The following is a 13869-nucleotide window of genomic DNA, read 5'->3' as shown; positions in this document are numbered from 1 at the left end:
TGGAGGGTCCTTGTGGATTGGGGAGAGGATGCCCACAGGCAAGACACGGTATTGCCCTTTTCCTGGAAGTAGTCAACCTTACCCTCCCCCAACCTTTATAGGCTGTTGTCACTGACTTCCCTTCATTTCCCCTCATTCATACCATTCTAGTACTGAGATTAGGAAGAGGTGACTAGGAGTGGTGCACACAAACATGTAATTTCACCACTCGGCTACTCGGACGAAGAAGAGGCCTGCAGACTGTTGTGAGGGTCAGGCATGTCCAGAAAACTCCACTAATTATGGTCAGGCAGTTGGGCTCGAGTACACACACCTGCAACCTGTTAAATGTTGGAAGGTATATAAAAGGTGGGGCAGAGAAAGAGACCAGCAGGGGAGAAACCGGGCTGAACCTTGCGGGCCTGAAGAGAGAGACAACCTGTGGAGACGGAGTCTGCTGAGGATGGTCCTGTCGGGAAGCCTGGATGCCGGCAAGTTCCCTGGAGAGACTGGCGCCAAGGCCCAGCTGTGCTGTGAGAGGGGCACAGTGGTGGGTGCCCCTCTGGTCAGGTGCTCGCTACAGGCCCTGCGAGGCACAGAAGAAATCTGGTTGCTGTAAACTACCAACAGCGTCCACAGGAAGCAAGCGGAGCTGCCGGGAACCCACAGAAAGACAGAGTGCGAGCTGGGCTTGCAATACCCTGAAGACATGTACGTGGAACAGAAGAGGAAAGCCTGGATGAGCCACCATGTACAAAAGGTAACACTTGTATCGGGGCGCTCCTGGGGCCTGACACAGTGCAAAGGTAATTGCTGAATGAAGGAAATGTGATGTGCAATATAAAGCAAACCCAAAGTAAAGGGGTTGTGGTGAACTATACGAACAAGATGAACTGTGAATTAAAAAAATACAAACTGAGAAATATTGAATACCGAACTAAAGGAAAGCTTTTTGGATAAAGCCTGTGAATGAAAGGCAAGCTTGTGTGAAGCACGTGGAATATGTATTGAAAAGCAAAGAATGAATCATATGAAATACAATGAAAAGCCAGTAATGAATATCCTAGAAGAGTGTGAAAGCATTGTGGTGAATGAAAACGAGCACCACAGAGTGACTGTATGAAAGACCACATTGTGGCAAAGCTAAAAGGCTGGTGAGAAGAAAGTCAAGTGAATGTGAATGAACACACAGGCCAAGAGAGCCTGTCGGGGGCAAGAAAGCCTAGAGTTACCATTTTGTGTGACCTGTACTGGGTGGACAGTGTGGTCCAACAACTGCACCTAGTCCGGGGGTACCCTATCTGTGAAAGTCAAGGAAATATGCCGAGAACAAATCCACATGTGTAATGGAGATTGTTGAAGTAATGCAGAATAAAACTATTTGCATAGCCTGACAAGGAATCAGAAGGAGTGTAAAGTTGAACTGGAATTGGTTTGGAATATTAAGAGACTGCAAGTTGACCAAGCTAACGTCTTGGGGAAAGAAACCCTGAGACTTTGTGGAACTAGTTTGAAGTTGGGGAAGGGGAGCTGGAAAGCAATACCAGAGCTGGAAGAAGCTCAGAACTTTAAATTAGAACACTATTTCTTTTGTTGCTGCCATACCTACACTTTGTTTAGCTTTAGCTGTCAGGGCAAGTATAGGTTTTGGACACAGGCAGACTTTTAAATTGAACTTACTGACTCAGACTATCCTTAGTTTCTTTAGGTAGGTACATCCCACCTTAACATATAGGGTAAGATCGGTCTTCAACCATGCTGACATTTAAGTTAATAGAGCCATTTTGTTTGAACTTTGAATCGGTTGTCTGTGTCTTGCTTCACAGTGCCAGAGCATCAAACCCATCAGTAGCCACAAGGGGCTCAATTAAGTTTGATATTTGTAGCAGTAGTGAAGGGATTATTTCCCTAGGTCTAAGAAGACTGATACCTACTGACTTAATTATAATTCCAGCCCCTGATAGTTATATCAGACTAGCGCCCATGTTTGGGCTGGCATGGAGGCTTGGAATTGATGTATTAGCAGGAGTTATTGACCCAGACTTAAGAGCTGATGTTAAGGTGCTGTTACAAAATAACAAGAAGGATCCCTTCCAAATCCATCAAGGGGATAAAATTGCTCAAGTGGAACTTGAAAAAACTATGTTCCCTGTGGCTAAAGAGGAGTCTGGGAAAGAGGGAACAGATAGAGGTACTCGAGGTTTCGGGGAGGCAGATGAAACATCTGATGCCACTCCCAAACCCCGAAAAGGAAAAGAGGAAGAACCCCAAACACTTACAAATCTAATCTTTGTCCAGGGGAACAACCCCTTATTGGCTGAAGCATTTTTATAAGTCCTACCTGAACCAGTTGGTCGTGAGAGAGGGGGACCCTTTTTCTTTTTGAAACATGGAATTTTATATTGAGGAGACACCACTTTGGTGAGCTTGGTAAAAACCATGTTGTTGGCCCTAAAAGTCATAAACAAATGGTCCTAGAGATAGCCCATTCACATCTGATGGGCGGCCATTTAGGGCAGTCCAATGCTCAGGCCCAAATAACTAATAAATGTTACTAGGCCGGAAAATATGCTGATATGAAAAATGTTATTCAGGCTTGTGAAATCTGCCAGAAGACTAGCACTCTTATACCACCGCCAGATCTCTTCATTCCATTACCAATAATTGAAATTCCATTCTCAAGGATTGGTATGGCCATTGTGGGACACCGAGAAACTTCCAAACTGGGGAATAAATACATTTTAGTAACTTTGGACTATGCAACACGATACCTATAGGCCTTTCCCCAGAGAGCAAATACCACCCAGTAAAAACTGAAGCACATGCACCCTTTCTTTTCCAGAATAATGTTTCCAAATTAAATATTAACCAACCAGAGGGGAGGTTAGACCAATGTCACATATCACCACACTACGAACATCAGTATATCATCCCCAGACAAATTGCCTTGTGGAAAGATTTCATAAAACTCTCAAAATCATACTGCCGAAGTTGATGGCACAGGAAGGTAGAAACTGGGATCAGGTGATTCCATGGGCTTTGTTTTCCGTTAGAAAGACCCCTCATGCGTCCACAGGATTTCCCCCATTTTAACTGATGTATGGCTGGGAACCCCCGGAATGTCTTATATATGTTGTGGGAAAATTGGGCAGAGAGAGAAGCCCCAATCCCATTCTCCCAAACTGCAACTAGGCTTAAAGAACATATGACGCTGTTAGTTCTTTGTTTCAGACTCGCATAAAATCCTCGTATGTCAAAATGGACTTGTTAAGGTCCTTTTCCATTGGGCAGAAAGTATTGGTGCTGTTGCCCACTTCTGAAAATAATCTTATATCTAAGTGGCATGGACCATATGTGGTGCTGGAACAAATAGGTCTGTGTTATTATAAGATTTCACAACCAGACAGCAGTCTAAAAACCTAAGTCTACTGTGTAAATCTGTTAACGGAATGGAGATAAAATCCTTCCGAATCCTAGGCCACCATATTATCCTGTCTGTTTCCAGAGTATACCAATATTATTGCATTAATTTCCGCTGATCTTAGTAATAACCAAACGCAAGAACTGTATGACCTTATAAAACAGTTTACTGACGTGTTTAGAGAGTAGCCTGGAAGAGTGAAGGATATTTATCATCACATCTGTATCTCGGAAGGCAAAGTGGTACATTTAAAACCTTAGCTATTACCAGAGTCTCGAAAGGATACCATAATTCAGGAAGTTAAGACCATGCTTGAGGCTCACTCATCAAACTTTCTAATAGCCCCTGGTCCTCCCCTATCGTGTTGGTGGCAGAATCCGGGGGAAGTTGGAGGTTTTGTATAGACTTTAGAAAGTTGAATGCCATCTCTGCTTTTGATGCTTACCCAATGACACATATTGATGATCTTATTGACTGGCTCAGTAATGCCATCTACCTTTCAACAATAGATCTCATGAAAAGGTATTGGCAGGTTCCGCTATATGGACCCGACAAAGCGAAAACTGCCTTTGCTACTCCCAATAGACTGTTTCAGTTTAAGGTTCTGCCGTTTGGTCTACATGACGCTCCCACAACATTTCAGAGAATGATGGATAAAATCTTACAACCATACTCAGAATTTTGCGAGCCTATATAGACGACACTATGATACATAGCAAGACATGCAACGATCATTTGTACTACCTTCACACACTCATGAGAGTGTGTCTCTACAGCCCCCCACCAGCGCTTATGTCTGCTCTTACCTTGCACTTGCCACCATCCGGCCGTTATTTATCTTAATATTCTACTATCCCATGTACTGCACTTTCCCCTCTCCCATGTATTGCACTTTCCCCACTCCTTTCCCCCTCGCACTTTTCCCCTTCCCGTTCCCATGCACTTGCGGGATCTGAAGGACACCTGGCCTAGTAAGATCGTTGTCTGTCTTCCCTCTGTTCCCCCTCCCTTGCCTCGTTGTGCCTCGAAACACTTGTGTGTAGGCGCGTTATAAATGCCATATATCATATATCAAGAAAGGCTGGGCTGACTGCTAACCCTAGAAAATGCAAATTAGCCCAATCTGCGGTTAAGTATTTCTTTTTTTTGTGGGTAATGGTGTTGTCCTACCACAATAGGAGAAACTTAGACCAGTTCTCGATACCCCCACTCCAAAAACCAAGAAAGATCTGAGGGCATTCTTGGGTTTAATCGGCAACTACTGCAGGTTCATTCCAAACTTTTCCAGTAAAACTTCACGATTAACTGACAAACTGAAAAACGCAGAGCCCCAAAAGATCAGATGGGATGAGGAAGATCAGATCTGTTACACAACCTTAAAACAAACCCTATGCCAGAGCCCCATTTCAAAATTATCAGACTTCTCTAAGGAGTTTATCCTCCACAATGATGCTTCCTTAATGGGACTGAGAGCCGTCTTGTCCCAACACCACAATGGATTGGAACACTCGGTATTGTATATCAGTCGCAAGTTGTTCCCCCGAGAGAAAAACTTCTCAATCTTTAAGTTAGAAGCTCTGGCAATCAAATGGGCAGTGATGCATCTTAAATACTACCTCTTGGGTCGTAGGGTTTGACTGATAACAGGCCACTCCCCTTTGGTGTGGATTAGTCAGAGGAAAGAATCCAATCCTGGGGTTATGCGGTGGTTCTTGGATCTTCAACCTTATTGCTTCACAGTGGAACACCGGAAGGGCCGAGAGCAAGGTAACATGGACTTTCTCTCCAGGTTTCCATGTTAAGCATCCCGTCCAACCCGCATAGGGGAAGGGTATGTGAGAAAACTGAGGGTATCCTCACACTTACCGCCCTTAGATCCTCTGCTCAGGTGGCCAGGAAAAGGCCATTGCTTTTGGATCCTGACCCTGGGAGGGTGGAGATGCGAGGGAGGATCACCTGGGTGGAGGGTCCTTGGGGATTGGGGCGAGGATGCCCACATGCGAGACTTGTATCCCCCTTTTACTGGAAGTAATTAGCCTTACCCTCCTCCTTTCTTTATAGGCTGTTGTCACTCACTTCCCTTCATTTCCTCTCATTCATACTATTATAGTACTGAAACAAGGGAGAGGTGACTACGAGTGGTGCACACTAACATGTCATTTCACCACTCTAGTACTAAAACGAAGATGATGCCTGTAGACTGTTGTGAGGGGCAGGCATGTCCAGAAAACTCATTTAATTATGGGCTGACAATTGGGCTGGAGGACTGTGAGAAACCTGACACTGTTCTCCCATCTACTCCCCCGCGATCCTCTTGTCAGGTGGCCAGGGAAGGGCCATCGCTTTTGGATCCCGACCCTGGGGTGGAGAAGCGAGGGAGGATCACCTAAGTGGAGTGTCACAGGGGATTTGGAGGAGAACATCCAAGGGCGCAACATGGTATTCCCCCTTTTCGCATTCCACCTCAAAACCCTTTTCCCCAACTTTCATACAGTAGTTCCAAACCCATAACATCACCCCCTCCCCATTTCCAACAAATACTGGAACGAGGAAGAGGCAACCAGGAGTAGTGAAGATTTCCCATAGGAATAACATGGGGAGGGTAAGGGAAACCGGCTGTAGAAAGAACTTAAGTTGTCCTATTGATAGTCAGGCAGAGTCAGGCATACACTAATTATCTCTCACATCTGACTCCACTTGACTGCTTTTCCAACTATTAAAGGTGTGGTTCTGCACGGCTGAATGAGTGAGCTGGGGACGTTGTTTGGACCAGAGAACCCAAGGAACAGAGCAGCAGGATCTATGGCTCAGAGGATAAAGGCTTGCCGAGACGCTGGCCCTGTGTTCTTGAGGGGCTGCAGCGGGGCTAGAAAGCTGTGTCTCCAGAGAGCCGGAGCGAAGTACCTTCTAGGCTGCTGTTGGCGGTTGGAACATTGTTCCCTTGGGACCTGTGCCAGCCCCAAGGGTGTCTGATGGGCAGGTGTTGAGAACCCTGTCCTCAGGCCCGCACAACCAGAAGGCACCGCTTGTCACTGCGCTGCTGCCCGGGTGAGTCTCGTGGAAGAGAGAGACAGACTCTGGAGCATGCGACTGATTGAAGCGTGCAGGCGAAAGGAAATTCATAAAGTAGCACGGAGCAGAAAAGAGGAAAGAAAAAGAAACTAGTAAAACAGAGTGAAAGAAGAGTGATGAGATTGAGAGAAAGTAAAGAGAAAGCCAAAGTAGAGCGCGCAAGGGACTCAAAGGAAACACATTTTATTAAAAAGGGCGTGAGCGACTGAGCAGAGCGGGAAAGCAAGAAGGAAGGTGCCATTGGGCATGGAAAGGTAAAGACAGTGCAAGTGTGCAGGAGAAGGAAAGAAAGGTGCAGTGTGCACGAAGAGCAGAGTGCAAGTGTGCAGGAGAAGGAAAGAAAGGTATCACTGGGCACAAAAAGAAAGTCAAGAAACCAGAGGGGAACAAGAAGGGGTGCAGGAAGCCCCTGAAGGAGAAAGTTTAAAGCAGGAAATAAAAGAAAGGGATTCAAGCTCAGAGTGGTTGCGCTTAGAAAGAGCAAACAAGTCTCTGATGCTAACCCTTTGAAAGAACTGTATATGAAGAAAAAGGTACATCCTGACAAAACTGAACTCCTGTTTTTCTTTTTAGCACAAGAGGGGCCTAAGCTTGGGGAAGGGAACCCTGGGAGGCCTAAGAGCTGAACTTGTGCTGGAACTTGAAAGAGGCCTGAACTTGGGGAAGGGAACCCTGAGAGGTCCAATGATGTTTTGTGTTTGAACTTTGAAGAGTCCTAAGCTTGGGGAAGAGAACCCCAAGAGGTCTATCATAGTGGAATCTTGCTTATATTGTGTTACTGAAGGAACTAAAGCTTGGGGAAGGGAAACTCTGGGCAGTAAAGACATTGGGCCTCATTATAAGGGTAGCGGCCACGGGATGAACAGTGCCGTTAAGGCACCGTTCATACCGGGCCGCCGTATTACGAGTTCTGCTTGCGGGTTCCTGGCAGCCCTCCAGGTCTTACCTGGCTGGATGTGCCGCACCTGCGAGCAGAACTCGTGATTGCACCGGCACCGTTCTCAACGGTGCCGGTGCAACCATGCTCCCCACCCCCATTCTGCCCTATGGCAGAATGGGGGTGGGGAGCATGGTTGCCCACCCGTGAATGGGCAATTACCGACCCATTCATCTCGTAATGGGCCGTTTATTGCCCGATCGTGTGAGGCAGTGCCGGTAGCGAGCATGGTGGTAGCCTTGCCTGCCATACAGACACGGCTACCGCCATGCTCGTAATGAGGCCCATTGACATTGTTTGAACTATGGAAGGTTTGTATGAACAGTCCTTTTCAATTACTCATCCTTTCGTCGTATACCAACTTACATCTGGTGAAAAGACCACCTGAAACCAATCCTGGTTTCCTATTTTTGTTGAACCACCACTTTTTGCTTTTGAACGACTTCTTAACACATTTTTGTCAAAGAGTGAGGGCAAGCATAGGTTTAGACACCGACAGATTTTTATTTTGGACTTTTAGACTTCGACAGCCCTTAAAAACATCAGTTAAGGTAACCGTTGCTTTACTGTTGGGGCCAGTTAGGCATTACACCAACCCAGGAACTTAAGTAAATAAACGTTTTTGAACCAATCATCTTTGAGTCTGTCTCTCCATTGAAACCATGTCCGTCTCACAGGACACACACATGCACCTTGTTAAATGGTTGCAGGTGTATAAAAGGTGGGGCCGAGAGAGAGACCAGCAGAGAGATCAGCAGGGGAGAAGCTGGGCTGACTGTTGCGGCCTGAAGGGAGAGAGAACCCTGTGGAGACAGAGGCTACTATGGAGGGTTCTGTCGGGAAAACGGGACGCTGACAAGTTCCCTGGAGAGACTGTGGCAATGGGAGAGGGGCACAGTGGTGGGAGCCTCCCTGGTCGGGTGCTCTCAGCAGGCTCTGCGAGGCACGGAAGAAATCTGGTTGCTGTAAACTACCCACAGCGTCCGCGGGAAATGAGCGGAGCTGACGGAAACCCACAGAAAGAAGACCAGAATGTGAATGGGACTCGCAATACCACGAAGATGTCTATGCGGAACAGAAGATGAGGAAAGCGGCCACTTGGAGGAGCATCGAGGGACCGGTGAGTGCACAAAAGGGAACACTCGTACCAGGGTGCTCCTGGGGGCTGTCACAGGGCAAAGATAATTGCTGAATGAGCAAAATGTGATGTGCAAGATAAAGCAAACCCAAAGTAAAGGGGTTTTGGTGAACTGTACGAACAAGATGAATGTGAATGAAAAGAATACCAACTGAGAAATATTGAATACCGTACTAAAGAAAAGCTTTTGGATAAAGCCTATGAATGAAAGTCAAGCTTGTGTGAAGCACATGGAATATGTATTGAAAGCAAAGAACGAATCATATGAAATACAATGAAAAGCCTGTAATAAATATCACAGAAGAAAACATTTTGGTGAAGGAAAGAGAGCACCACGGGGTGAACTGTATAAAAACACATTGTGACAAAGTCAAGAGACTGGCAAAGAGGAAAACACATTGTGGCAGAGCTGAAAGGCTGGCGAGGAGGTAGCCAAGTGAATGTGAATCAGCACACAGGCCCAATGGCAAGAGAGCCTTTGGGGTCAAAGCCTAGGGTTACCGGTTGCGTGATCTGTAATGGGTGGACAACTGTGCCTAGACCAGGGGTACCCTATCTGTGAAAGTCAAGGAAATATGCAGAGAACAAATCCACATGTGTAAGAGAGGTTGCTGAAGTAAAGCAGAAGAGAACTATTTGTATACACTGGCAAGGAATTAGCAGGAGTGTACCGTTGAACTGGAACTGGAATTGGTTTTGAATATTAATAGACTGCAAGTTGACCAAGCTAACGTCTTGGGGGAAAAGGAGCCATGAGACTTTGTGGAACTGTCTTGAATTTAGGGAATGGGAGCTAGAAAGCAATACCAGAGGTGGACGAAGCTTAGAACTTTAATTTAGAACACTATTTCTTTTGTTGCTGCCATCCCTACACATTGTTTAGCTTTAGCTGTGAGGGCAAGTATAGGTTTTGGACACGGACAGACCTTTAAGTTGAACTTACTGACTCAGACTATCCTTAGTTTCTTTAGGTAGGGAAACCCCGCCTTAGCATAGGGCGAGATAGGCATTCAACCATCCTCACATTAAAGATAATAAAGCCATTTTGTTTGAACTTTGAATCTTGTCAATGTTTGATTCATCATGCCTTCACAGGATACGTGTCCCCTCAGCACTCCACACAAGGTGGGGTATGCTAATCTCGCAAATGAAAAGCATATGTAGGGTAATAAATATACCCCTACCTGGTAACAGTATGTCATCACAGGCGTATAGATGAAAACCAAAGAGGGAAGCTCAAGGACACTCCCAGCAACACTGCACAGAAGATGTGCGATGCAATAGTAATATACAGATACCTCAAAAAGATGGAGGAAAGCAGACTCCATCAAAGATAACCAAAAAGGGTGCCCAGAGTCACAGAAAAATAATGAGTGAGGAAAGGCATTCCCACTCACTCAGGAGAATCAGATAAAAGTGCTGGGTGACTCACTAAGTGGGGAGAATTACATACACACAAGATGGCTATTCTACCTAACAATCCCCAATCGGCTTCTTCACCCCTTTTGAGTTTAACCCTTGCTCACTCTCTGGATATCTCCCACTACGGCCGTCTTCTCCTTTGGAAAGGACTGTCTCACCTTTCCAAATCCTTCCCTTAGGTACACACCTTTTTGGACACATCTTTCTCCACTCCAGATCTCTCCCACTGTCCTATGCTTCAACCCTCTGGGAAGATCGGTCTCCACTTTCACATCCTCTATCCCCCTCACCTCCACCCCTTTGGGCACAACATCCTTCCAAGTGCCCGTTACTATCTTTTGGCTAGCCACTCTCTCAATCTGTAGCAGCAGAAACATTTTTCTTGGCTCCCCCGTTTTTGTCTAATTGGTCTCCAGCTCCCAGGTTCCAGTGTGAACCCAGCCTTTTAAATCGCTTTTCCAGGCACTTGGGCTCTTCTCCTGCTCCAGGTCTGCCTGCTCTCTTCTCTAGCCTTCTTCATCACGGTCCCTGTCTTCTCTTTCCAGTTTCCAGTTTCCAGCTCCTATCTCGACCTCCTGGGATGACCTACAGCCCTGATGTGGGACTTGAGATTGGCTCGCCTGTACACATGGACTGTCCTCTCTCTGTCTGCCCAACACTGGCACAGTGTTCCCATCTCTCCCTGGAGAAGGGAATTCGGGTGTGTTTTTTCAGGCAGCTGATGTAGGGACTGGCTGGTAGGCTCCATTACAGAGGATCCTTCCAGCCCTGGTGTGGTGCTTGAGGCTGGATAGTCCTTCCTCTTGGGTTTTCGATTCCAATTCTTACGCCCTAACTATGCCCCCTGGGTTGGCTCCTTGAGCTAATTGGCTCTTAAATATGTGACCGTGGAAACCTTGTATGATGGATGACTATTTGATGGGCATGCTTCCCTTCCTAATACAGCCCTGCCCCTTGTTACCCTATGTGGGTGACATTCCTGCACATGGGGAGCAGAGCATGCAGGCTCTGCTGATCCACTATTCCTCAAATCGCTTAACTCGGGGGTCTGCAACCCTTGGGTCTTCAGATGGTTTTGACAACTACCATCAGTCCTAATCAATATAGTCAATGTAAGGGGTTGTGGGAGTTGTAGTTTAAACCATCATGACGGCCAAAGGTTGCACACTGTGTAGCTATGGCTTAAATGGCCATAGCTACACAGGCACCATCTTCAGTAGAAGCGAAAAGCACTGTGCTTTGTGGTTTGGGAGAGCCTTGTTTTCCTGATCCCTTTTTGGGTCTCTGCTTCTCAGGTGTAGAGCTGTGCCCCTTACATGGATCTTGTACATACTTTACACCATGTGACTGTCTCCAGCCCTAGATGGGGACTAAGTGAAGGTGGATAGGTAATCCTCTGCACACCTTGCATAGGCCCACCATTCGCTCGCTTCAGGAGGCACCGGGCCTCCGTTGTCATCACCCTGGAGGTCCCCAATGTGAGTCAGGGGACTTTGCCACATCCACAACAGTACTAGGAACAGAGCCAGTGAATGCGGTTCTGCTGCAGGATGGAGTGCTGGGGATTCGGGCGATATGCCTCATGTGATGGCATGCCCTGTCGGAGACCAGGAAGTGGGGATAGAGACACCCTGGAGGGTAGAGGAGAACACACGCCACATGGATTTGACTCAGACGGTGGTACATGGTGGATCACCCAAGGTCTCTCCCTTCTTTCTGGCCTTCACACTATTATTGAAGGGGCTCCCTCAAGGGAATCTGAGTAGCAGTCTGTTCCCATGGTTGGGCGAACATGCACACCAAATCGCTATCATTGCCCACGAACTTCACAAAAAAGAACCACTAAATGAATGCTGGCAAGCCAAGAGCCAGTGCTTACCCGACATTTGCAGAGACCAGTGCGGTGGCTTGACACACGAACAACTGGCAGCATTGCAATGGAAAAGACCCACAGAGAAGTAAGGGATCAATTTCCAAATCGGGCGACTGCTATGAAAGGGCCCCCTATTGCCAAGATACAGGTGCTTTCATTTATACACTCTGTGGCAAGATTCATCACTAAGAGGTTCCTTATCCAGGCCTCTGGGTTGGTGGCAGAAATCAATGAAATGGACCAATCCATGAGTTCACACAGTTGTACCCGATCGAAATATAAACAAGACTAATCTCAAATAGTCCAGCATTTAAAAGGGTGTGAATCTCGGATACTTGTGAGGGGGTTCGGAGGCGGATTGCGCAAACAAGGCAGAATAGAGAGCAGAGCAAGGACCAGGGAGAGGAACCACTAAAGCAGGGTGGGGGCAGGAGGAAGGAGAGAGAAAATTGAGGAGGAAGGCAAGGAGAGAAAGACCATCTACAGAAAGGAGGAAGGTATAAGCAGACAAAAGGTGTTTGAATGAGAGATCAGAAGGAAGGAAACCAGCTGAAGGGAGTAGGTTGGAAAAAAGCAAGTGCTGGACAGTGAGGTTCAGAAAGGTCCAACATTGGCCATGTTAAAATGGTCATAAATGGACGAGGAACCAGGAGGTATAAGGCAGAAAAACTAGAGACTGAATTGGAGGAGGGACAGAGTAACAGGGCTGAAGATGAGAGCCTTTTTGTGCAGTAGGACAATCATTGGTGTGCCTAAACATAACCACTCTGAACAAGAAAGCAGTTGAGGCTAGCTGGGTGCCATGGTTCGGGTCTGGGGGAACTGGCAAGGCAACAAACAATAGTAAAAAGCCCTTGCTGTCCTAGTAACACAGAAGAGACAGTGATGAGCGACTTCCCGTGATATAGGGTTATAATGAGAAGGGGCTGAAAATGTACCTGATACAGACTGGGAGGGAACCTGTGTTCTCCTGACAATAATCTGCATCATTCTTTGTTACCAGGCACCTCAAGTGCAGAGGAATACCCGAAGGAACTCTTGAGTGGCTGTGTAGACCAATTTCTGCAAACATTTGCTCCACTCTTAATTCAGATTGAGGACCCTGGCACAGACCTCCCCTTAGACCTTTGAATATAAGGGGACACACCCTACACTGATTTTTAGTGTTTGCTCCTACGCTGGTGTACATACAGCACAATAAGCCCATATCCTTTTGTGCACTATGGTCCTAGAGCCATTTGTTAATGATCTTCACCATAGCACACTTAGGCGGATTTTGGCCCGTATTCTGAGATTGCCTGTGCTGGGAGTATGTATCTGTATGTCAAAGAAGTAAGTTGCGGTTGTGCTCCCTGGGGGAAAGGGGTGACTCCCGATTGAAGCTGCATACAGCGATGTACAAAACACCAAAAATAAATAAACTGCAGGTCCATAGTAATTAACATGTTTGTATGACTTCAGTTAACACCCTTTGGTATTAAGAGTCATTTTTTTCCCTCCAATTATGCAGCCCCTTTTCTTCTGCATGCCATCAGACTGCACTCTTTTTGTATTTTGAGTTTGGTGGCTGCAGAGCTGTCATTTAAATCATTGGCGAGTACACTGGTCGTATACATTTTAGGCTAACATGTTATATGTGTTAATTTCCTTTCTTTCCAGGGCGTTCTACTTGGCCCTCTTCAAACACATGATCTTCCTGGAGAAGAGAGGTTGTCCACGAACGGCCCTTGAGTTCTGCAAACTTATCCTCAGGTGAGTAGTCTGTTTAAGGTTTTCCTAATTGTCTTACCTGAATCGAAATGTACTTGAGTCAAAAGGCAAGGGAACAAGCTCTTTCGATTAACTGAATAAAGACTGTTGTAATATATGTGTTCTTCTGAAAAAAAATCTGCCATACCTTACTGCATGCTACATTTGAATGGTTGATAACTGCAGCAAAAGAAACACTACAGTAATGTGACCGACCTATGCATAACTTTCATTTAGATCGACTTTGCCTTGAAATGTATAATATTGTGAAGTTCTTG

The 13869-nt window shown here is 46.3% G+C and overlaps 1 protein-coding gene across 1 annotated transcript in view; it reads left to right on the top strand.

Moving 5' to 3' along the window:
• Positions 1–13869, top strand: part of TCF25 (transcription factor 25) — a 1148081-nt gene that overhangs the window by 532220 nt on the left and 601992 nt on the right. The window contains exon 10 of the mRNA XM_069635563.1: positions 13502–13594. Coding sequence (XP_069491664.1) covers positions 13502–13594 — 93 coding nt within the window. The remainder of the gene's footprint in view (positions 1–13501; positions 13595–13869) is intronic.

The sequence above is a fragment of the Ambystoma mexicanum genome, chromosome 1q (assembly GCF_040938575.1).
Source record: "Ambystoma mexicanum isolate Mex_15411 chromosome 1q, UKY_AmexF1_1, whole genome shotgun sequence".
NCBI lineage: Eukaryota > Metazoa > Chordata > Amphibia > Caudata > Ambystomatidae > Ambystoma > Ambystoma mexicanum.
Note: the sequence above shows the minus strand (reverse complement) of the source record. Positions and strands in the feature narration are given on the sequence as shown.